At 37.8% G+C, this 25,648-nt stretch overlaps 1 protein-coding gene across 11 annotated transcripts in view; it reads left to right on the top strand.

Annotated features, from left to right (window-relative positions):
• The window catches only part of Wnt2 (Wnt oncogene analog 2), a 113,758-nt gene extending 103,440 nt beyond the window's left edge, over positions 1–10,318 (top strand). For 10 of the 11 annotated variants that reach the window (XM_067778019.1, XM_067778017.1, XM_067778016.1 and 7 more), the window contains 4 exons: positions 8,722–8,939; positions 9,023–9,336; positions 9,396–9,583; positions 9,717–10,318. In XM_067778019.1, the coding sequence (XP_067634120.1) occupies positions 8,722–8,939; positions 9,023–9,336; positions 9,396–9,583; positions 9,717–10,011 (1,015 nt within the window). In that variant the 3' untranslated portion in view covers positions 10,012–10,318. The remainder of the gene's footprint in view (positions 1–8,721; positions 8,940–9,022; positions 9,337–9,395; positions 9,584–9,716) is intronic. The other variant, XM_067778020.1, reaches the window with a different exon arrangement.
• Positions 10,319–25,648: the final 15,330 nt, after the last annotated feature.

The raw sequence follows: 25,648 nt of genomic DNA, 5'->3' as shown, positions 1-25,648 counted from the left end.
TAGAGTTTAAGCAAGCTTGGTTTAAGCTTAGCTTACCATACTACTTAAAAACCGGGCCTTAGTAGTTAGTATTAGTGGGGCGTTTTCTTTTTTTAAACAATTCAATATCCCTTTCGTTTGATTCCCATATTGGCGTACGTCATTAATTTATGGTTTGAAAAAGGTGGCAACCTCGTCACAACAAACGCAATGGCGTAACCTACAAAAGAGAGTGTGTATTCTTAAAATACGAGTCCTAAAAAATCGTTAATATTATTCGATATAGGTAGCTCAAAGGCATGTGTTTCCAAAAGTTGGAAGTGATTGCCTTTTCGCTTGTGCTACGAAATGTAGACCCTTAAAAAAAAAAATGTAAGGCGCGATAACCTCTGAAGAGATCTAAGGCCGATCTTCTCTTCCAATTTGCGTCGTGCTCCTCTTGATTTTCCCTACAAATTCGCCTGACGGGACCTACATGTTTTATGCCGACTCCGAACGCCATCTGCAAGGCAGATGAGTTTTCATGGCAGAAATACACCCGGAGCGCTTGCCAAACACTGCGGAGGGGTGACCCCGCTTAGAAAAATATTCTTCTAATTTAAAAACCTTATTTATAAAATTTTGATGTTGCTTTGCCCGGGGTGCGAACCCAGGGCATACGGTGTGGTAGGCGGAGCACGCTACCATCACAACACGGTGGCCGCCCTAGACCCTTGCTGTTGTTATTATTGTAGTAGTGATTCGCCCCATCAAATGCGTGTTACCACTCACAAATTGTCGTCAATATCCTCTAACGAGAGTCCGAGGAAACTTGGTGTGTCAACATATGTGGACCAGAGAGATAGGGGTGTAAGAGGCGTTAGTTCCACATTGCAATTGAAAAGATGATATATCGAGGTTGATTCTGGATAAGTAAGAGCTTAACCTATTACAGTATCCAGCTCGAAATTGAGCTAGAGTGACGCGCGTCTCCCCGGGGAGGTTGGTTTCCTTAACTGCAAGCTACGTGTATTTGTATTTAAGAACCGCATTTACTGAGAAATCTCTAAATTGGAAGTTCTACGATTTTTTGTGGATGTCGTGGAGGTCCTTTTCATAGCTTTTTTAAAACGGTTGAATTCTTAAGAGCCGGATTTCTTTATAAAGCTGAAGGAGATGATTTTTTAAGTTCTTGGGAGGCGATGTCTCTTCAGATGTCTGTTGAGACGCCCAAGCTTCTGCGTATTTTCCAAAAACTGTTTGTTCAGCATTTGATTTCTCATAAGTAAATAAATACTAGGCACGATAACATCCGAGGAGATTTTAGGCCAAGCTTCTCTTTAAATTTGTGTGATGTCCTTTTAATTTATCCTACAAATTGGCGGGACGAGGCCTACATCTATTACGCCGACTCCGAACGGTATCTACAAGGCATATTAGTTTGCATCGAGAATCTTTTCATGGCAAAAATACACTCGGAGTGTTTGCCAAAGCACTGCGAAGGGGCGAACCCTTATTGAAAAAACCTGTTTCTAAATTTGGATGTTTGCGAAGCACGCTACCACACACCACGCCGTTGTTTTGACAGGGCTGCAATGTATTTCTTTTGGGCTCGGTGACCATATTGGGGACGAGAAGCAAGTGCTACCAGCAAGAGATTCGAGGGCTTTACTACTTGGTAGATCCTGATCGAACGTCATATCCAGTGTTTTTGGTTGTAAGGCTGTCGGTAGCGTAATACCAGCGACGTAAATGCCCACTATAGATGACATTTGATTTGGTACGTTGTAAACAAGCTCGCCGATGATTTGGTCGATGACAATGTCAGGCTTATTGAGGAAGAAACTGGAGAGATGAAGGTGATATTCGTTTGCATTGCTCATTGTCACTATGGTAACTGCTTCTGGTGGGGAAGGGTGCTTCGATGTGCATACGTCAAACAAAACTGGGGATGGAACACCACCCTATGGCACCCCTCCTTTAATTTTTGTGGGTTATGATGTTACGTTCCGGAACTGCACCAATGCCACGTTTTTCGCAATATCTGTTCTCTTTGCATATTGCAAGGGGGAAATTTTGGACTGCATTGCCTACTCCGTAAGGCTCACACATAAACTAAATGTGTACACCGTGTTAACAGAAGTGAACCTGGCGACCAAACTGAGAAAGCCCATGAAAAGCCAGGAACTATGTTATAAAATGGCTCAGGCGTTTTGATATGTAAAAGGAGCTTTCGAAGGTGAACCACTTTGTTGAAATGACTTAAGCTCTGAACATTTTTTATTCGCTAATTTCATTAGCCATTAATTGCGCCTGCAATTCTCAACTAGGTAATGAAATATTCTAAAGACATAGTTGAACTTTATTATCTCAAGTAGAAGGGGTTTTACAACAAAATGAGATGGTTCAATAAGCAGCCATATACCCGACCCAATTGATATGTATAAGGTACAGCAACGGGGTTTTTTCGCAGCAAATTGAGCAGTTTTTCGCCCAGAGCAGCAATTAAATACATCCAAAGTGCTTAGCACCAAGTCTTCTGCAAAAAACAATTTAAATACAAGAATTTACAATACACTAAAATAAAATTTTTATAAAATTATTAAAAAAAAAAAGCTACTCGTCCTCCGAGATACCAAAGTTTATTTAATTGACGTACATATTGGAACGATTTTTGGTCATCCCTTGAACATTTTTATTTCGAGACAAGCCATTTTATGCCATCCTCAGTATCACGGTGGAGAACAAAATGTGACACTGAAGATGGCACAACGCCGAAATCAGTTCATTTCCAAATTTAACAAGGGATGACGGAAAATCATTCCTGTAAAAAAAAATTATCTACCTCGTCGAAAAAACCACCAAATTAAATGAATCAAAGCCAAGGCGATGTCATACAAGGTGATAGCAAAGCGAATTCAAGCAATTAGCCGTGCAGAATAATGTCAAGTCAAAAGAAAATTTTCATTGATTTCGATTATTGACATCTTGTTGTACAAGGCGTTGTATAGAAAATAAACAAGAAGAAGCAATCAGCTGTTGGGATAACAACACCTGGTACTGGATTCGCCTAGATCAAAGCTTAGACTAGAGCAGGATTCGATTCGATTTTTTTAAGAATCGATTTTTTCGATTCAATTCTAGAAAAAAATCGATTCAATCGAACAAAGCAAAGTTTATTTAAATTTTGCTTATTCTTTGTAACAGTGTACTTGCTTACGTACTTAACAATTTACACAAATTTTCCCGACAAATAAAGCTCTCTCGCTTCGTTGCCTGCTGACAAAATTGGAAGCATCAAGGAATGCCACATGGGACTTCACTTGATCCTTTCATCGGAGTGAGATAATTAGTATAGTCTTTACCGAAATGTCATACTTTTTTGCGCTTTGTTGAATCTTTTATTTCAAAATGTAGGGAAACCAACTTGGGAACATTAACCACTACACTTTCTTCTTTAATAATTATTATTACAATATGTATAATGTTCTCGCTTCGTTTACGGCATTAGAATCGATCTATGTTCAGCGTCATATAAAAAGGAAATAATTGAGGTGATGTGTGGAATAATGGTATTAGTCGAGTTACACCATTTTTCCATAAATCAACTAAATAAAAAGAGCACGATTACATACACATACCATATTATTCTTAGAAAATAATAGTGTTATTTAACAAAGATATTAGCTTCATTTATGGAAAAACGGTATAACTCTCTAATAAAATTTTGCAGTAGTGAAGCATCGAAATGGTATGAAAATATATTCAATGTCGTAGACCAGAAAGAACTGAAAAATAAAAGAATTGAAGTGGTTTCAAAAACGACTAAGCAGACAGAGAACTCCATTGTTAAAAATGATAAAAGTAGTAAAAAAAAAAAGATTGCTAAAAATAACAAAAAGAAATAACAAATAGTTATAAGCATTTCTAAATAATAGAATATAAGGTTTCAAAAACGACTAAGCAGACAGAGAACTCCATTCTTAAAAATAGAAAAGGTTTAAAAATGATAAAAGTAGTAAAAAAAAAGATTGCTAAAAATAACAAAAGGAAATAACAAATAGTTATAAGCATTTCTAAATAATAGAATATAATGTATTTAACAATGGTTATTAATGTATCTACTATTTTGTTTAATAAAGTATCTCAATCAAAATATTTGATATTCGATCTATGGAATAACGGTATAACTCAAAAAAAAAAAAAAAAAGAAATCATCCATTTTCTAATAAAATTATGTATATATAAAATTTGTTACTTTTTCTTATCAAAGAATCATACTATCTAAAATCCTACCAAGTAGTATTATTATAATTTTATTTTTACCTGCATTGTTAAGTTTTTTCACTTTTCTCAAAAGGCTGATTCTTGAGTTATACCGTTATTCCACACATCCCCTCAATTATAACATACGTAAGGTAATATGTTCTCAGTATACCTTTGCAGCTTTTTAACCAATGAGGTATACGGAACTTTCAATTGGTCATGGTTTGTGTAGTTTCAGTTAAAAATTTCATAGAAGTATTTCTCATGAAATTTTGTGAGCATATTGGGTAGGTCTGAGAATCGGCCAACGTAGCGTACCTTTTTTTCGCTACGTGTCTAGGGTCTTGAGATCAAAACGTGGACCCGGGTACCCCTAGAACGTGTTTATACAATATGGATGTCAAATGAAAGATTTTGATGAGTGCTATAGTGCAGGATAATTTTCATACAACTGGGAGGCTAGGGTCTCGATATATAGCCCAAAACGTGGACACGGGTACACCTAGAATGTGTTTATACAATATGGATATCAAATGAGAACTGTTGATGAGTGCTATAGTACAGGATAATTTTCATACAACTGGGAGGCTAGGGTCTCGATATATAGCCCAAAACGTGGACCCGGTTACCCCTAGAATGTGTTTATACAATATGGATATCAAATGAAAGCTGTTGATGAGTGCTATAGTACAGGATAATTTTCATACAACTGGGAGGCTAGGGTCTCGATATTTAGCCCAAAACATGGACCCGGATACACCTAGAATGTGTTTTTACATTGTGGGTATCAAATTGAAGCTGTTGATGTGTGCTATAATACAGAGTAAGTTTTACACCGCTGTGTGACTAGGATCTCGAGATATAGGCCAAAACATGGACCGGATACCCCTAGAATGTGTGTGTATTATTGATATCAAATGAAAGCTGTTGCTGAGAGCTCTAAAGTACATTGTGATATTCGATTTAGTCGCATCAACCTGGCAAAACTGATAAATATGCATGCGAAGCCGAAATAAAGACAATAATTAATAATACGCACATACCTATTTACATACGTCCTATTCGATTTGCCTGAAATTTTGTATATAAATTTGACTATATTAGTATTTACGATGTTTTTTTCCGGGAAGTATACCAGAGACGGGCTGGGACTGGGATTAGGGCTAGGACTAGGACTGAGACGCGGAGTGGGACTGGGACTCGGAATAAGACTGTAACAAAATACATACCACCCTCTGGGACTGGCAATAAGGGATTAAGAAGAATGGGAAAAACTTGAAAGAAGAGAAAAGAGAGAAGGAGACTGAGAAAGAGATAGAATGAGACGAAGATGGAGATGAAGCGAAAAAGATGGAGGGAGGAGTGAATAAAAGGATTAGGAAAAATTGTAGAGGGGTAGGGCAGAGTTAGACGGAAAAAGCTTATTAAAATATATGCAGATAGGCCAAATTTAGGGCAGAACAACGTCTGCCGGGTCTGCTAGTTGAAAATAAAAAGGAACAAGGAATTTAATTGACGAAATTTCATAAAAATTGCCACTTTTGTTTTCGTGTTTGCTGCTGTCTGTCATAAAAAGTATTTATTTTATATATTTGTTAAAAGTGTGTTTCTTAATGTTACTCGTTAAGGCAAAACGTACCGAGGATACAAGCATTGTGTAAAAGATCTGAATTCGTTATTTTCGACAATCCTAAAGGGTTGCATATCTGTGGCAATCATACTAATCAAAGCACAATCCAGTTGTTTTTTGCGCTCATCTACAGATTGAGACTTCCTTATGTTGTTATTATTAGGTTCAAAAAAGGATTCTATAAGAGCTGTTGATGAAGACATTTCCATCAACGTTGGATGTCACCGCTTCAAGTGATTTAACAAATTGGTTGTATTTCCACCTGTTTTACCTTTTTTCCGTACGATTTGCATTTCGCAGAATCGCCCTGCACTTGACTAAAATACTTCCAGACAACAGATCTTCGAACCTTTGGATTACTTATAAGATTGAATTCCCCTTCAGTCAGTTTCAATTGGCTTACTAGAATCTAATACTATGTTCAAACAGAAAAATAAAATGAGGTAATTTCGATTTAAATTGAGTGGTGTTCATACAACTCAATTTAGCTTACACAATAGTAATTTGATAGTTGGTTGGCTCATCTCTACAGCAACAACATACCTTTGTTCAGACTGTCAAAATGTGAGTGTTGGTATTAGGCGAATGGAATGGAATAAAATCATAAAACTTTGCAATTTTTGTGTGTTGTAAAAAAATGTGAATGTTTTGGTTTTATTTTGATTTTGCCATCTTCTTTTGACAATCCCTACTCCAGTGAAAAGAAAAAAATAAAATCAGCTGATGAGATGACCCAATCATATAATTGAGCCATGCATAACTGACGTTTAAATCTACTCAATAAACACACTTTACAAGGTTGCATTTGCAGTTTGAAACAATTTATTACACAATTTTTTTTTAAATTGGCAATTTATTATTGCAATTTATTATATGATAAATTACGTAATAAATTGCCCAAATGGTATAAATTGCCAATTTGGTGTGTGTTTGTACATAGTATAAAAACTGCGGTATTAATTTCGTACTGAACACAATATCATACCACAAAATATATAAACACATGTTCAATATATTGCGAAGGAACTTCTCCATCTTTCTCCTTTCTCTCGAAACCACCAACACAATAAAGCTAAATTTATAAAATCAATAATTACAGAATATGTACATATTTCCTTAAGCATCCGTAAAGTAGTTAGTGATGAAAACTTCGATGCCTAAAGAATCGAACGATTTAAAAAAAAAAATAGATTCTACATTTCTAAAGAAAAGATTGATTAAATTGATTAAGAATCGAATCGCAATCCAGGTCTAGCTTAGACACTTACATGAAAGATTATTAGCATTCATACAAAAAATCATAAATTGTTTAATAATTTATATGCATCCTAACGGTTTATTTCGATTCAATATATATATTACCGCTTTCAAGCACTCACTTATCCTTGAAAACTCTAGCACAATTTGGCAAATTTACAATTACTCCAGCAAATTATCAAAGCAGAACTATTTTCGAGTTTTGCTATAATGGTTCGGGTATCTCCTCCAGAACAGGTAGCGAAATCGTTGCCCAGTGTTATTTATAGCACAAATATATATATCACTAGCAGACCCGGCCTACCTGCATACATTTTTAAAAGCTTTTTCCGTTTAACTCTGCCCTCCCACTCTTCACTTTTTCCCAGTCCTTTTATTCACTCCTCCCTCCGTCTTTTTCGCTTCATCTATCTCCATCTTCGTCTCATTCTATCTCTCTCTCAGTCCATCTCTTTTGTTCGAGTCCCAGTCCCAGTCCCACTCCGAGTCTCAGTCCCAGTCCTAGTCCTAATCCTAGTCCCAGTCCGTCTCTGGTCGGAAAAAAGGATCGTAAACGCTAATATAGGCAAATTTATATACCAAATTTCAGGCAAATCGAATAGGACGTATGTAAATAGGTATGTGGGTATTATTAATTCATGTCTCTATTTCGGCTTCGCATGCATATTTATCAGTTTTGCCAGGTTGATGCGACTAAATCGAATATCACAATGAAAATTACTTTAGAGCTCTCAGCAACAGCTTTCATTTGATATTACCCGCACACATTCTAGGGATATCGGGGACCACGTTTTGGCCTATATCTCGAAACCCTAGTCACCGAGCGGTATAATATATTACTCTGTACTAAAGCACTCATCAAGACCTTTCATTTGTTATTCGTATTCTATAAACACATTCTAGGTGTACCCTGGTACACGTGTGAACAAAATGAACTGACGCATCTCTTCAAACACCGGCGACCAACTAACACACAGTGTAGCCTTTCCTTTTATATATATAGTTTTTTATAATTCACACTTTACTATAATATTAAAACGAAATGCAGATTTTCGTTGCTTTTGAAATTCGGCTTAAAAATTGCACATGGAACAACTAAATACTCTCCTGAATTAAAAAAAAAATGTCTTAGTACTTCTAAATCGCGGGTCCCCTCAGAAACCCCGGATCCGGAGGTAATCCCCCCCCCCCCCCTCTCTCTCGACGGTCCTGGTGATGTTCTATACTTGATATCATTCGCTAAATTTTTTATTGATAAGCAGGTTGTTTAATTAAATACCAAGTAAAATTACACGGAAGTATATCCGTACCACCTGAAAATATGAGTGCCGCTGCGTATACGTAACGTTTTATTATTACGAATAAACATTTAAAAAAATTGCAATAAAATAATATTGCGAATATAAACTGAGATATAACCTAACCTATATTTCAAGTTAGATCAAACTACACACGGAGTGCAAAACAAATTCAAAATCGGTTCAGTTGTTTAGGAGTCCATCGCGGACAAACGTAGTGACACGTGATTTTTATATATAAAGATAATGTTAATGACAATAACTTCCAAGTCTCAACTAAAACTATATTACTTTCCTTTTAATTTTTGTTAGATTAGCATCCAGTTTTACATCATCTATACTTTGTTCCCGCATACCAGGCCTAACGCCACAACAACGACAGTTATGTAGCGAATCGCCAGATGCACTGATCGCATTGGGGGAGGGCCACCAAATGGGCGCTTACGAATGTCAGCATCAATTTCGTGGGCATCGATGGAACTGCTCACAAGTTTGGCAAGAAGGTGTATTTGCGCACGTCATGTTTGTTGGTAAGCAAATGTTAGACTTAAAACTTTAAAGTTTGATTGATGTATGTGCTAATTGTGCATACCGTATCTATCTGTTATTGCAGGTTCTCGCGAAGCGGCCTTCACATATGCCATCGCCAGCGCCGGTGCAGCACACTCTGTAACGGCAGCATGTGCGCGTGGCAATATATCACTTTGCGGCTGTGATATGCGTCATAAACCTACGAGCGTACGACATGCAAATGCCGACTTTGATAGCAATGGCCTGCTGTCGGGAACACAGCCATGGAAATGGGGAGGCTGTTCAGCTGATATCGATTTTGGTATGAAGTTCGCACGCAAATTTCTTGATGCACGCGAGATAGAAGGTGATGCGCGTAGTTTAATGAATCTGCATAATAATCGCGCTGGCCGAAAGGTGAGTACAAAAGTACAAATTTACATGTATGTATGTTTGTAGCAACATTTTATTTGCAGTTGGTAAAGAATCTACTTAAGACGGATTGTAAATGTCATGGCGTGAGCGGTTCGTGCGTAATGAAGACGTGTTGGAAGAGTTTGCCACCGTTTCGTCAGGTTGGCGAAGCGCTCATGCGGAAATATAATAAAGCCAAGCTTGTGCAAGCCGTCAAAGGCAAAAATGGACTGAGACTAGTATTAAGCAAGTAAGTATGTGTAACAAAAATGTGATGTGTGTTTTATAAAGCTAAGTGAGCAACTTGTGGGTGTTCTTATAATCATTGATCATATGATAAATTGTATTTGATTCATTGAATTGTTTGCTTTTTTGCTTTGTAGAAAGAATCGTTTCGGCAAGCACGTTCATTTCCCGAAACGAATGGAGCTCGTTTATCTTCAAGCATCGCCAAATTATTGCGAACGCAATTTACAATTCGGTACACTCGGCACAACGGGGCGCCTGTGCAACCGTACCTTACATGGACCTCAAAGCTGTGATCTATTGTGCTGTGGGCGTGGCTACAATACACATCAGATACGACGTATCACACAGTGTCGCTGTCAGTTTAGATGGTGCTGCCAGGTGCAGTGCGAGGTGTGTGAGGAGAACTACGAAGAGTTCACTTGTAAATAAATGTTACAACAGTAAGGAATAAGATGTAATATGTAATTAGGTTAAAATTGATTTTAAAAAATATTAATTTAAAGCTATATTTAGGATATTTTTGTGTCTCTTAAGTGCATTATTTATTACTTAGTTAGTTGGCTTTCTTGTAAGATATTTGTTTTGTAATATGTTTTATGTAACGATAATGTATTTATATGAGTGCTGTTTAGCTAGAAATAGGCATATGTGCGTATATAGGTTTTTTCAACTCAATTGTAAAGATAACTTATTTATGACATTAAATTTGAAATTATAAATTTTTGCACCGAACAAACACCACTTAAATACCTTTTTGTGAGATAAGTTATTTATTTCGAAATGAAACCTTTTGACTTTGTTTATATTTTGTTAGCTAATTAGGCTGTGGTAATGAAACACCTAAGCTCGTATATGCTATCTAACTTTAGCACCGAAGACCTAGCGGTGGTCGCAAGAAGAAAGAACCGTCTCTTATCCTGATGCATGGCCCATTAGGTGGAAGCCCTACCAGATGAGTTCAAAAGGCTAGTGGATCAAGAAAGATGTAGAGAACGGCTTGACATAGGCGCGGATGCAAATGACCATCACAGCGCATGGGGATGGGACGATATTGTGGCAAATATTAGCATCACTATGCGGTTAGTAAATAATCACAAAAACAAAGACAGAAAGCACCACACTTTTGGACATGTGCACATTAAGCAAGCAATATATAATATTCCACACATATAACCAGCAGCTTAAAGCAAAAAACTTATCTCACATACACATATGTAGTCATCAGCTTAGAGACGACGTTCTTACTCACATATACATACGCATATAGCTAAATAACCAAGTATGCATTTGTATCGCATCTTCGTGAAAAGTCTAGACCTTAGGAGAAATATGCGAACAAAGCAACAGAGAGTATAAAAGTAGCGCAAGCTGAGGAATAACTAAACAGTTTTATTTAAAAAAGCTTTTGTGAAGTACGTGATATTGAGATATGATTGTACTACTAGCAAAGTAGTCTAAATAAAGACCATTTTGCAATACTGAATATTTGGGTTATTTATTCGACAGCTCAGCGATTCGAGGGTTAGCACAAAGTGTATAATTATAAGGAATTTCCTAAAATTCGTTACAATATTAATGATAGAGGTGAGTTCCTTTTTAAACGGTTTTATTTGTTATATACTAACGAGTAGTCTACTAGTGGCCAATAGGGGTAGCGTGCCTACATATGTTGGGCCTACGTCAAGCAATGTACTTCATATCACATTGATCTCTGAGCAAGATACAACGGGGTATGAATGGAGACCATGCATATATGCCACGCATACCTCGCCTTAAGTGTCTCCCTAAAGGGGAAAGATAGGCAGAAACCTTTAAAAACCTTGGGGCAACGGTCTGGTATAAATTTAAGAAATATGAAGCAGGAACACTGGAGAAGCCTAAAGAGGTTACCACCACCGTAGTGGAGTTGGAACAACTTCTTATAAAGGCGCTGACAACTACGTAGAGTAGACCTTTTCCTTTGAGAAGATTCAAGGGGAAAGCAAAGCCACTATGGTGGAGTAAGTTGTTGAGGCTTCTTAGAGGACAGGTAAACAAAATGCGTATGCTAGCAAAAGTTGCGGAGAGCGAGGAGTGCTTGAAGGAATACAGAGATCTGTTGAGGATATATAAACGTGAAATCAATAGGTCAAAGAGGGTTTCAGAGAAGAATTTTTGTGCCGACATACAATGCTCCAGCGAGACTGTGGAAAGTCCTATCTAAAATAAATGCTGTCCAGAGACTGATAAAAAAGGACGACGGGGAATGGTCGCACAGAAGTGAAGAGTCCTTCGAGGCACTACCTAACACACACTTCCCATCAGGAGATGATGCGGAAGAGTTATGTAACCACGTCTAATACGAAGCGAAGGGTACTAGAATTGAATGGGCAATACAAAAGTTTGTTAAGCTAAAATCGCCGGATCCAGATGGGATATTCCCTGCTATGCTGCTGATGGCCGGTGGAATTATTATAGAATGGCTAAGAATATTTTTTTAGCATTGTATAAAGCGGGAAAAAACCAGTCATCTGCATGGGAAAGACTACATGCCTATTAGTTTGAGAGATTTATAGATGTGTATATAAAATTACATATGAATGAGAAATTAATCTCTTAACCACGCCATGCTCACACCAAAGCCAAGATAGTCGATACTGCATTGCATAAGGTGGTCATGTATATAGAGAACACGCTGGAACATCAGAAATATGCCATAGGTGTTTTTCTGGACATTGCAAGAGTTTTCAACAATGTCTAGAAACAAGCAATCATGGACAGTCTGAACTCGACTGAAGTTCATCCAGTTTTAACAAATTTTAAAACAAATATAAAGCTGGAGAATGATCGCAACACATGGGATCTATGAGAGACCACACAATTTATAAACGGAAGAACGCCACAAGGTGGGGTGCTATCATCAATGCCATGGATGCTGGTTATCAACCAATTGCTTAGGCGTTTCTGGAGGACCAGTGAAACTTACGGCATACGCAGTTCACGGTTCAATTATCATAAGTGGTAGATGCCAAGTGCAATCAGCTCTCTGAAAGATCAGGCACTTCGGGATGTACGCGCCTGGGCTTCTGGAGCCGAGTTAACCCCCAACGCAGAAAATAACGATCTAGTAATATATACTAGGAAATGAAAGGTTCCTACTTGGACTAAGCCTAGGTTTGGAGGGTAACCCTACCAGAAAAATGTTGCAGAAAATATCTAGAAGCCATTTATAGTAAGTTGTCGTGGAAACTCCATATGGAATCGAGAGCGAAGAAAGCCTGCGCGGCACTGTATTCATGCAAGAGGATGCTAGGATGCACGTGGGGCTTATCACACTAACTCTCTGATTGGGTAATAAATAAAATATCACGTTGGACACTGCAACAGGGCTTAAGGTCTCGGGCAGTTTGAGTGCAGGCCGTATGGACACAGCAATATAACGCCATCTAATATCGGAAAAGCGTAATATATGGTCCCGCATGAGCTTCGAAAGTGATCTTGGGACTACAGAGGGTTGGTGTCAGGGTGCAAAAATGGCAGAGCATGCTATGCACGTGTATATCGATGGTTCCAAATTAAAGGAAGGGGTCGGGTATGCTGTTTACTGTTTAGATCCTACAGGCTGCCAGAATACTGCAACCTGTTTCAGGCGGTAATTCTAGCCGTGAAAAAAGCAGCAGAAATTCTGGAGGAAGCGTGCTTAGGCTGCAGTTTTTTAATTAATAAATTTATAGTAAGGCGGCGGTTAAGGCAATAATCTCACACAGTATTTCAGCAAGAAGTGTTCCGAAATGCAAAGGCCGGACCATACATCTATACTGGGTTCCCAACCATAAAGGGATAGAAGGCAACAAAAAGGGCGATGATTTGACAAAGGAGGATGCAACACTCGCTGAAACGACAATAGATGTCCCAATCCGATGTGAGGAAATTAAAAAAATATAGGAGCTGCATATGATCCATCAAGCAGGAAAGGCTGGAAAAAGCACGAGGCGGCAAAATTTCAAAGGTCATGTGTAAAGCCTACGATATTAAACTCTCAAAGTGGCTCATATCTCTGAAAAGAGAAGACTTAAGGCTCACGATGTCCGTCAGGCGTCACATGCTTATAAGTTAGGCCTCGCCAGTAACAGCTAGTTTAGGAAGTGTTAAGCTAGATCCTAGAAAATTTTTAGTTATTCTATAAAATAATCCTGGCACCTGCCCTACTCACAGGGAGACGACAAAAGGTCCGCAAGCTGAACTTCGTGGATAATTTGTATTTTTATCATAACTGATTTTTGGAAAATATTGATTTCTGGAAACAAATTTCTATACTAAAAAATGCATGCATATATCCGGAACACTTGCGACAGGTTTTGGAATAATTGAAAGCATATATCTTTTTTTCTCACATTCAACGCTACGATGGGAATTATTAGAAAAAAAATGTTTTAACGAAATCTATCAAACGTGAATCTGAAACACCATGGAGTGCCATAATACAAGCGGTTAAAGTTATCGTCGATGGGCTAGAGAATGTAGTAGAACACTTAGAACAATTAGCAGAGGACACTAACACCACAAGTGACACCAGAAGCGAAGCTACAATTCTGTTGCAAAATATACTAAATTTTAGTTTCATAACATCAGTTCATTTCTGGTATGATATCTTAAGGAGGATTGCTCGTGTGCAGCTCATATTACAAAATCCGGGGATGAATTTTAGAGAAGCGTATCATTATCTTAAATCATTAGCGACTGAACTATCCGAAATTCGAGACACGCTCTGTGAAAAAGCAATAGAAAAGCGAAGTCTCTTTGTGAAAGTGGGATAGTGATATAGTAAAATGTGTAAGAAGGCGCCGAAAAATGCCCGGAGGATCGGCTCGAGATGTTGGTATTTCCGCAGAATGTGAAATTTCTCGCATTATAAAAAGTGTTCTCGATATTCTCCAACAAGAAACACGTACAAGATTTACAAGTCTAAATGACCTTAATTTTAAATTTGGATTTCTCTCAGACGTTGGAAATTTGTTAAACAAGGACAATAACTACTTCGAAAGAAATTGTAAGAACTTGTTTGAATTTTATAATACATATTTCGGTGGAACAGAACTTTTTATCGAAACATGTGACTGCAAAATATTACTTCGCAGTACAAAAGAAATTGAATCTAAAACTCCGTTAGACTCACTTACTTTTATAATCTCGTATGGAGATGATGTTTTTCCAAATTTGCGAGTGGCACTTCAGATACTCTTGACTATCTCAGTATCAATTGCTAGCCGCGAACGTTCATTCAGCAAATTAAAACTTATTTTGACTTATTTACGATCGACGATGGGGTAAGGTCGCCTAAGTGTCCTAGCATTATTAAGTGTGGATGATGATACATTTTGATGATATCATTGATATATTTGGTTCCTCAAAGGCAAGCAAATTTTGTACAAAGATATTAGTTTTACTAATGTAGTATAAACATACAGTGGCGGATTTAGGGGGGAGGTTCGGGTTTTTTTAATTGCGACCATCGACTCGCCTTCTCAACATTTTGACTTCCATTGCAAACTGGGTTTTGGAACAATTCACAACACTTTCATAAAATGCATGCAGTTTACTGCATTTTTCAGCGTGCGATTCTATAATACTCTTCGACGATCTCAGTATCAATGCGTGGTTTCTTGTGCATCGCAACTCTCTCAAGGGGTTGCCGGGTTATTATATAGCTTATCCAACCCAATTGTCAACCTCACCTACCTGTGGCGAATCTCGTTTCATTAACAGCCGAGGCTCTGGCGACCCCGACCTGGTGATGGATCAAGGGGGTGGGAGGGGGTATGGCCCAGAAGGTTTCACGTGGTTATAACAAATCGTTTCCCGAGATGGTCGGGCTGGTACCTTTGTTGTGCTTGTTACCGGAACGTACCGGATCTGCATCAGGAAAAGGACCATCCGTAACACTACCCAAGGCCTTCGGGGACTGTCCTTATCGCTACAACAACAACAGAAACGTTTGGAATTGCACGCTAGAAATAGCAGCTTAAAACTGAGAAGCCTGTGCTGAAGTTTTGTTGTTTTTCCCTTCTGTTATCTCTTCAAAGGCTTCGAATATTACTGGTTGAATTTCAATGTATGTGGATACCGCTTCATGCCATTGGCCCATCTTGTTGGGCAGACGCTTTGCAATTTTTGTCTTCGACTTTCTTTTTATACCTTGCTGTATCTGTACACAGGGTATTATAACTTTGATTGGATAACGGTTGTTTGTACAGATATAAAGGAATCGAGATAGATATAGACTTCCATATATCAAAATCATCAGTATCGAAAAACAATTTGATTGAGCCATGTCCGTCCGTCCGTCCGTCAGTCCGTTAACACGATATCTTGAGTAAATATTGAGATATCTTCACCAAAATTGGTAAACAATCTTATCTGGACCCAGAATAAATTGGTATTGAAATTGCGAAATCGGATGATAACCACGCCCACTTTTTATATATATAAAATTTTGGAAAACACTAAAAACCTAATTATTTGTTAAATAATATACCTAGAATGTTGAAATTTGACGTGCGGACTGATATTAAGACTCTTGATAAAAATAAAAAAAAATTTTAAATGGGCGTAGCACCGCCCACTTGTGGTAAAATCAATTTTACAAATATTATCAATCATAAATCAAAAATTGTTAAACCTATCGTAATAAAATTCGGCAGAGAGGTTGCCTTTACTATAAGGACAAAATTAACGAAATCGGTTAATGACCACGCCCACTTTTATATAAAAGATTTTTAAAATGGTCGTGGACGATTAAAATAAGCTATATCTTGGCAAACAAGAGCTTTATATCAATGGTATTTCATTTCCCAAGTGGATTTATAACAATAAATAGGAAAAACTTCAAATTTTAAAAAATTGGCCTGGCACCGCCCCCTTTATGACTAAGCAATTTTCTATGTTTCGGGGGCCATAACTCGAATGCAAATTAATTCAGAATAGAACCATATGTATCTATATATTAATGCGCTAACAAAATTTCCATACAATCAATTGACAGGCTGTTTCGCATACTTAGCATACGTAAAATCATATAAAAGTTATATGAATCGATTCGTATTGATCAGTCGCAGTGCATTGGCCTATTTTTGTTAACAAATATTACTCTATTTTTTTATAATTAATAGAAAGTTTTTTGTAAATTCGAAAATCTGTGCAACTATCGAAATTGCCATCTGTAGGACGCATTATGTTCACAAACCCCTCTGAGTACGTAGCTCCATATTCTCAATTGTCGCGTTGCTCAAATGTTTCATCTCTACATATGTATATATTTGTACACGCCAAACGGTGAGAGAACTACTGCTTCGCTCATTTTCTGTTGAAATAAAATATTGTTGCCCATTGTTGCCAATTACCTATATTGGTCTGTACCAAAATCCTTAAAAAATTGTTCTAAAATAATTGTTAGCGCACAAAAAAACTTTAAAGAGAAGTAATAACTTATACTATGTTCAAACAGAAAAATAAATTGAGGAAATGTCGATTTGAATTGAGTGCTGTTCATACAACTCGATTTAACTCACACAATAGGAATTTGATAGCTGGTTGGCTCATCTCTACAGCAAGAACATACCTTTGTTCAGACTGTCAAAATGAACACGCACATTATTAGGCGAATGACATGGAATGAAAACATAAAACTTTGAAATTTTTGTGTGTTGTAAGAAAATGTGTTCAATGTTTTGGTTTCATTTTGAGTTTGCCATCTTCTTTTGACAATCCCTACTCCAGTGAAATGGAAGACATAAAATCAGCTGATGAGATGAGCCAACCATATAGTTCAGCCATGCGTAATTGACGTTTAAATATACTCAAAAAAAAAAAAACTTTACAATGTTGCATTTGCAGTTTGAAACAATTTATTACGCAATTTTTTTTAAATTGGCAATTTATTATATGACAAATTGCGTAATAAATTGCCCAAATAGTATAAATTGCCAATTTGGTGTGTGTTTGAACCTAGTATTAACCGGCCTATTTTTTGGACAAATTTTACTTATACGTAAAAGCATAGGTCTTTATTTGTTTATATTTTTATTTTATTTTTTATGAAGGTATCCTCTATTCTATTCGACATTTTCGTTTTCGTTTACATATTACATATGTATTTATAATTAATTTAATTAATTTAATTAATTTAATTAATTATAATTTTATTTAATTAATTATAAATACATATGTAATAGTAACCGCCTCCATTTCCGCTCTCGCAATCTTTTCTGTGGACTTTATATCCAGAGCAGATCTTGCTGTGTGTTTGGTCTCTTGGATCGCTGTAATGCGGATGTTATGCCGTTTTATTAAATCAACTATCTCCGTGATCTTCCCAGTTAACCCATTACAGTTTAACTGCAGAAATCTGAAGTGTAACGGGTAAGTGATATGTGACTACGCCTGAGTTGAGGGAGGCCAAGACGCAATTTCTGTTGTGGCCCTGGCACTGGACGTCCCTGGGTAAGCATTTGGGTACCCGATGTAGTTGGGTTTGCGGCCTGACAGGATGGCGCGATGAAACCATTCGGGGGTTGCTGTCGCTGAAACCAGAACATATAAGAAAGTGGCACCGTCCAAGGCTGGAGCAGCAATGGCGAGATGTCGCAAACATATATATTCTGTGCTGGAAAATGAGGGTAGGCACTAAGAGTATGTTTTCCTGACCTACTCGAATGCTAGTGTCGAGCAGATGGTGAGAAGAAAACGGGGCGGGGCTGATGCTCGGCATTGCTACCGTCTCTACTACGGTGGGTGTACTTATGAGTAGCAGCGGCCGTGTGAGCTGGTGGCTCCGATGTGTATTTGAGTCTACTTAAAGATGGCATCTCCAGCCTACGACTTTATTGGTTTATATTTCGCTGCGCTAACAGTTAGGTATGTTTTTTCAAATTTTTTTTTTATTGCATATTTTATTGTCACTTTATAGAGCCCACATTTCTGCATATGCCGTTTTTTTATATCTCTTTTGGTTTAGAAGTGATTGGAAACAGCTATGTGCTCGCAGTACTAGAAGTACTCTGAAAACCCGTTATTTATTTACTTGCTTATAATTTTTTTTAATCGCTAGCGAATGTGCTTTGATTTCAATGTAATAATAATTACAAACCATCTCGCTTCCCAAGGCCGCCGGTTCTATAAACCGGAGCGACTCGGGATTTTTCCCGACCAAGGGCTGTCATTTCAGTGTAACCCCATTTTATTTGTTGAGTCCCTCCCACAAATTTTCATCCTCCCAGCAGATCCTTGCAGCGGGACTGCGCCATATTCTCCTGCTCCGAGACGGTATCGAATTCAATCTGGGACCTGTAGCTGACCGCGGTCCAGAGAAATGGTTTTGCAGCGTTTGCCGGAAAATAATCTTTTTAGGACGGTCACACCCTTGTCAGTGTGTCACGTGCAAGGGATGGTTGAATCGGAGAGGATGTTCTGGCCAGACTCCAAAACCCGACGTCCTCGTATCTTTTATAAATCTTTTGTGGCTCCTTGCTGTTCACGCCCAAGTGCGTCCCGTAGTCTGCGCCTTTGCGCCCCCACTACCTTCTAGCAGCCCCACTGCTCAGCAAGCCACAACAAGTGCCCGCTGCTGCTAGCGCCCTACGGAGCCACCAGCTCACACGGCCGCTGCTACTCATAAGTACACTCACCGTAGTAGAGTCGGTAGCAATGCCGAGCATCAGTCCCGCCCCGTTTTCTTCTCACCATCTGCTCGACACTAGCATTCGAGTAGGTCAGGAAAACATACTCTTAGTGCCTACCCTCATTTTCCAGCACAGAATATATGTTTGCGACATCTCGCCAATGCGGCTCTAGCCTTGGACGGTGCCACTTTCCTAGATATTCTGGTCTCAGCGACAGCAACCCCCGAAGGGTTTCATCGCGCCATCCTGTCAGGCCGCAAACCCAACTACATCGGGTACCCAAATGCTTACCCAGGGACGTCCAGTGCCAGGGCCACAACAGAAATTGCGTCTTGGCCTCCCTCAACTCAGGCGTTGGCACATATCACTTACCCGTTACACTTCAGAATTCTGCAATTAAACTGTAATGGGTTAACTGGGAAGATCACGGAAATAGTTGATTTAATGAAACGGCATAACATCCGCATTACAGCGATCCAAGAGACCAAACACACAGCAAAATCTGCTCTGCAGACCTGCTCTGGATATATAGTCCACAGAAAAGATCGCGAGAGCGGAAATGTAGGCGGGTCCCTCCCTAAAATATTGGGTATTACATTCGATGAGGCTCTATATTTTGGAGAGCATGCAACCTCAATTGTATCGAAAATCCAGAGCCGTAATAAAATCCTCAAATCCCTTGCCGGCAGCACTTAGGGTAAAGAGAAACAAGCGCTCATTATTACTTACAAAGCAATTGGTTGGCCGATTGCATGCTACGCGTCCCCGATATGGTCGCCAAGCCTAGAGGTCATAAATTCTGCCCTCATAACCACTACAGGCTCTCTTCTTATGTCCCCAGAACACCTGCGCACATATTTATAACGTCGTAATGGGTTAAAAACCTTATTTTTTCCTTCACACATCAATAACATACTTTCCATAAGATATTTCAAAAATACGACATTTGCACAATTTTGCAAATGGACACCAGAAATAAGTTTTTTTGATCTCCTGAAAAGTTACTGAAAAACACATAACTGTTTTTGTGAGCGCAGCGATGATTTATTTCTTAATTTTCTACGATTTTGCTTTTTAGTAGCTCAACTTTTTCTGAAAGGAGCTAAACATTGGATCAGAACCCGAAAACCGAATTCTTTAACCTGCCTCACTAACAAACAATATCGCACATCACTTGATATCAAAACAATTTCCCCCAATGAGCGGTATTGCCAGTGTAAACAAATTTTCCAACATTTCCAATATAAATATCTATGCACAACATTGTCTTTTTATACCTTTCATGAACATGAAATGGTATATTAACTTTGGTCCGATGTTTGTAACGTTTCGAAGTATGGAAGATAGACTCACCATTGAGTATACCGAATTGATCAGGGTGACGAACTGAGTTGATATAGCCATGTCCGTCTGTCCGTCCGTTTGTCTGTTTGAATGCAAACTAGTCCCTCAAATTTTGAGATATCTCAATGAAATTTGGCACAAGGATACATTTTTGTATTATATTAGACATTTGTCGGATCCGGTATGAGCGGACCACTATAACATATATCTCCCATACAACCGATCGTTCAGATAAGACGATTTTGGTCATTTCTTCCGCAATTTAGAAAGTATAAACGTGAAAATCGGTGATATATATTCTAATATATCATAGAAGATTTTCTGAAAAAATCACTTTGATCGGAGCTATATATAGTATATATCCCATACAACCGATCGTTCAGATAGAAAGATTTTTGGCAATTTCTCCCTTAATTTCCAATATAAAAACGTTAAACTTGGTGATATTTATTCTAATATATCATAGAAGATTTCATGAAAAAATCACTTCGATCGGAGCTATATCTATATCTATCTATCTATAAATCTTATAAAATAAAGTCGCTAAATGCCATGTATGCACATAACCTCACACATAATGCTCCGATTTTAAAACGGTTTTTTGCATTTGAAAGCTTAGCTGCGTGAGATGGTACAGTTAATATCATTTGAAGATATATATTATAGGGGCGTGGCAAATTGCCAAAATGTAGTAAACAATCGAAACATTTTTGTTTACACAGCTATAACTCAAAAACGGATGGATGGATTTAAAAAATTCTACTTTTCAGTAAAACTGTGAAATATTTATCTTCGATCTGCATCAAAAAAAAAATACTTGATTGCTTTCTTATATCAGCCAAATTGTTAAAACAAAAGTAACATTTTTATCAAAAAATGCGTATGTGTGTTTGTTCGCTGTGAACTGTCCGCGCTAATTGCTTTTGAGTGAGGCTTGATGCGACACATACATACGTACATATATAGCATTCGCTGCGTTATTTAACTACGGGCGTGTGTTTATAGGTATGTATGGATATAAATCACTACATAGTATAAAACAAAGTCTCTTTTTCTGTCCCTATGTCCCTTTGAATGCTTAAACCTTTAAAAATACGCAAAGGATTTTGTTGCGTTTTTTTTAATAGATAAAGAGTGATTGCAGAAGTAACGGATGAACATATTTGGCTGAAAATTGGTGGAGGGGTAGCTTAGAACCAGGAGACATAGGCTAATTTTTATCCCGTTCTGGATAGGGTCTTGAGATCAAAACGTGGACCTGGGTAATCCTAGGATATGTTTGTACAATATGGGTATCGAATGTAAGCTGTTTATGAGTACTTTGATACGGGATATTTTTCGTACCCGCGGGTTACTAGGGTCGTGGACGCGGGTACCCTAGAATGTGTTTATAGAATATGAATAACGAATGAAAGCTGTTGATGAGTGCCTTAGTACAGGGAAGTTTTCATACCTATTGGTGAAGGGTCTCGAGATATAGGCCAAAACGTGCATCAGGGTAACACACTAGGATGTGTTTTTACATTATGGGTATCAAATTGAAGCTGTTGATGAGTGCTTTAGTACAGGGTAATTTTTATACCGCTGGGTGACTAGGGTCTCAAGATATGGGCAAAACCTGGACCCGGATACCCTAGAATATGTGTGTAATATGGATATCAAATGAAAGTTGTTGCTGAGAGGTTTAAAGTAATTTTCATTGTGATATACAATTTAGTTGCATTAACCTGACAAAACTGATAAATGTGCATGAGAAGCCGAAATAAAGATATGAATTAATAATACCCACATAACTATTTACATACGTCCTATTTGATTTGCCTTGCAATAAGGGATGAAGAAGAATGGGAAAAACTTTAGAGAAGAGAAAAGAGAGAAGGAGACTGAGAAAGAGATAGAGTGAGACGAAAATAGAGATAGATGAAGCGAAAATACGGAGGGAGGAGTGAATAAAAGGACTAAGAAAAAGTTAGGAGGGGGGGGGGGGGGGGGGGTGAGGACAGATTTAGACGGAAAAAGCTTATTAAAATGTATAGAGATAGACCAAATTTAGGGCAGAACAAAGTCTGACGGGTCTGCTAGTATAATATATAGCCCATACAACCCATCGTTCAGATAGAAAGATTTTTGGCCACTTCTCCCTTAGTTTCCAATATAAAAACGTGAACCTTGGTGATATGTATTCCAATATATCATAGAAGATTTCCTGTAAAAATCATTTCGATCGGAGCTATATATAATATATATCCCATACAACCGATCGTTCAGATAAGGGGGTTTTTGCCATTTTTTATTTTATATTTATCTTAAAAATCGTTTAGGTATGTACATCTGTTCACTATAAATTTCCTATCTTATACATCCTATTATTTGGAGATTACGAACGGGATAAGATTATTGTTCAGCCCCATTCATGAAAGGTATGAAGTCTTCGGCACAGCCAAAAAAAGTCCCGTCTTTACTTGTTTACTTTGTATTCGTATTTTTTGTATTCGCTTTACACTATTTCCGTTTGTATTGGAATTTTCTTTCTATTGCATTTACAACAAAACAACAACGCACGCTCAATCTGCCACCCCATCCAAACCGACTCTTTACACGAATGTGTATTTGTCTTATTAATGAAATGAGAATCAAAAGCGAGAGAGAGCATTAGTAAACCAGTGTGAGTTTAAAGAGAATTTGAGTGAAATATTAAAAATGCACAGTGAGTATGAGAATACGCGACCGTTTAATATCCTGCGGCAGTGCGATGGCGCCACATTTCATTGATTACAAGTGAAATTACTATTGAAAACTATAAAACGAATGTTTGTGTGTAACGGTATTTTCTCTTTACGCATACAAATGCCTATATGCAACTGTTTGCTCATGTGTAAGTGTAATGAGCATTTTTACAGCAATTGTTTTAGTGAAGCTATGGGCAACTTGGTGATGGAAATAGTACTCATTTCGTACGTATAAAGTTACGTATACGCAGTTATACGGCGGTGTGCTATTAAAGAGTTTGGCTTTTAAGGCAGTATTGCATTTTGTGGTATAGCTACTCACCTTTTAAATAATTTGATATAACACTCTCCTTTTAATGCACATATCTGTATAAATATACCACAGATCCGCAAGTGTTTATGCTTTCAATTCACACACATATTCACACAATCGCATTTCTATTATGTTAGATTGCCTATCCAGTCACAAAATGTTGTTGTAGCAAATATAAATACTCCCCAAAGGCTTTAGGGTTCAATGTGGTCATATTAAATTGCTGCCAAGATGGTCGGGCTATTACGTTAACGGAGCTTGTTACCCGAACGTACCGGATCTATATCCATCAAAGGATCATTCACAAAAACTTTCGGGAAGTTTTTTTATTGCTACAACAACAGCAACAACATGCCCACTTCCAGTTAACTAGCGAATTTCAGGATGGCAATTATAATTACGAATAAGTAAGACATCTATATTGTACATTCTTTTAAGGTCAAACACGGTAGCTAAACAGCTGAGTTCATCTCATCATCCCACAGCTGGGACTGTAAAGGGTATTAAGGTGAATCATATGCATTGGGCAGGCCCATTTAGTACTTCAACCACCTTGGATACATGAAATGGTATGAGCACAACGCTATCTTAGCTGACTGGAGTTTCGGGAAGTTTTTTTATTGCTACAACAACAGCAACAACATGCCCACTTCCAGTTAACTAGCGAATTTCAGGATGGCAATTATAATTACGAATAAGTAAGACATCTTCTTAGTGTCACAGCTGTTTGCGCGGTTTGTTCAGTGTTATCACAGTGCATCTCAAACTGCTCATACAGTGCATCCAAACTGTTTTTTTTTATTTTTTCTATATAACCCGCTGTGCTATTTTTCAATTAATCAACTTACTCTCACTATTTTATTAATTTCTTTTTTCTGTCTCTTAATTTTTATTAAAATGTCTTGCCTATATGCGAACTGCTTGATAAAAAGTGACTCCCATCCCTTCGTGTCATGCTGGCTTTGCGATGGGCTCGCCCATATGAAATGTGCCGGTTTGTCAGCAAGAGTGGTTGACGCTCTCAACGGTAGTGATAAGGGAGTTCGTTGGGCTTGTTTGAAATGTAGACCAACTGAGATTGATCTTTTCAAAGTTTTCAAACAGGCTCGTAATGGGTTCTCTGAAATAGGCAGGGAAATTGACGCACTGTCCAAGAAATTCATCCAGTATGAAAACTTATTTAAGTCTTTCAAATATCCGGATGACTTAACTAACGTAAACCAACATAGAAATTGTAATGCCTCCTCAAGTGCTCCGACACTCAATGCCGTTGCTGAAGTTCCTCCACCCGTAGGTACAGCACCCCCAACTATCGAATTAATAAATCTGGCATCTCCAAATCCCTTACCAGCTCAGCCATCTTCATCCAAGGTTTCTTTAACAAAACCTAAAAAATATTCTGCAAAAGATAATCAAGATCCACAAAACCCTTCTACGGAATCCGAACCGCCGTCTAACAATCTTATTGTTGTCCCTATTAAAAAATCTGTTTTTGTGTCAAGATTTGATAAAGACACCACAGAAGAGGACCTAAAGTCGTACATCATCGCTAAGCTTAAATTTGAAAACGTGACAGTTCGAAAATTCAATTTTAACTATCCTAGGGATATTTCGTCTTTTAGGATTGATGTATCCGCACAACATTTTGATACCATATTAAATAATTCTTTTTGGCCGCCCGGTGCTTTTGTGCGGGAATTCGAGCGTAGGCGTAATACTAATATTTCAAATCTTGCTACACTTCCACATAACAATATTGCATCAAAAAACTGAATGTTAAATCGGTCCTAAATTTGTTTTATCAAAATGTTAGAGGTTTAAACACTAAACTAACTGAATTGTATTTGAAATCGTTTAACTGCAATTACAATATTATCGCTTTAACTGAAACTTGGCTAAAACCTCATGTATTTAATTCAGAGATTCTTTGCCATGATTACCAAATATACAGAAATGACCGCTTGAACAGAATTGGAGGTGGAGTTTTGCTTGCGGTACATTCTTCTGTACCTTCAGCTGAGGTT

The sequence above is a fragment of the Eurosta solidaginis genome, chromosome 3, assembly GCF_040869045.1.
Source record: "Eurosta solidaginis isolate ZX-2024a chromosome 3, ASM4086904v1, whole genome shotgun sequence".
Lineage (NCBI taxonomy): Eukaryota > Metazoa > Arthropoda > Insecta > Diptera > Tephritidae > Eurosta > Eurosta solidaginis.
The sequence above is the reverse complement of the archived record's forward strand: the minus strand, read 5'-3'. Positions and strand labels throughout refer to the sequence as shown.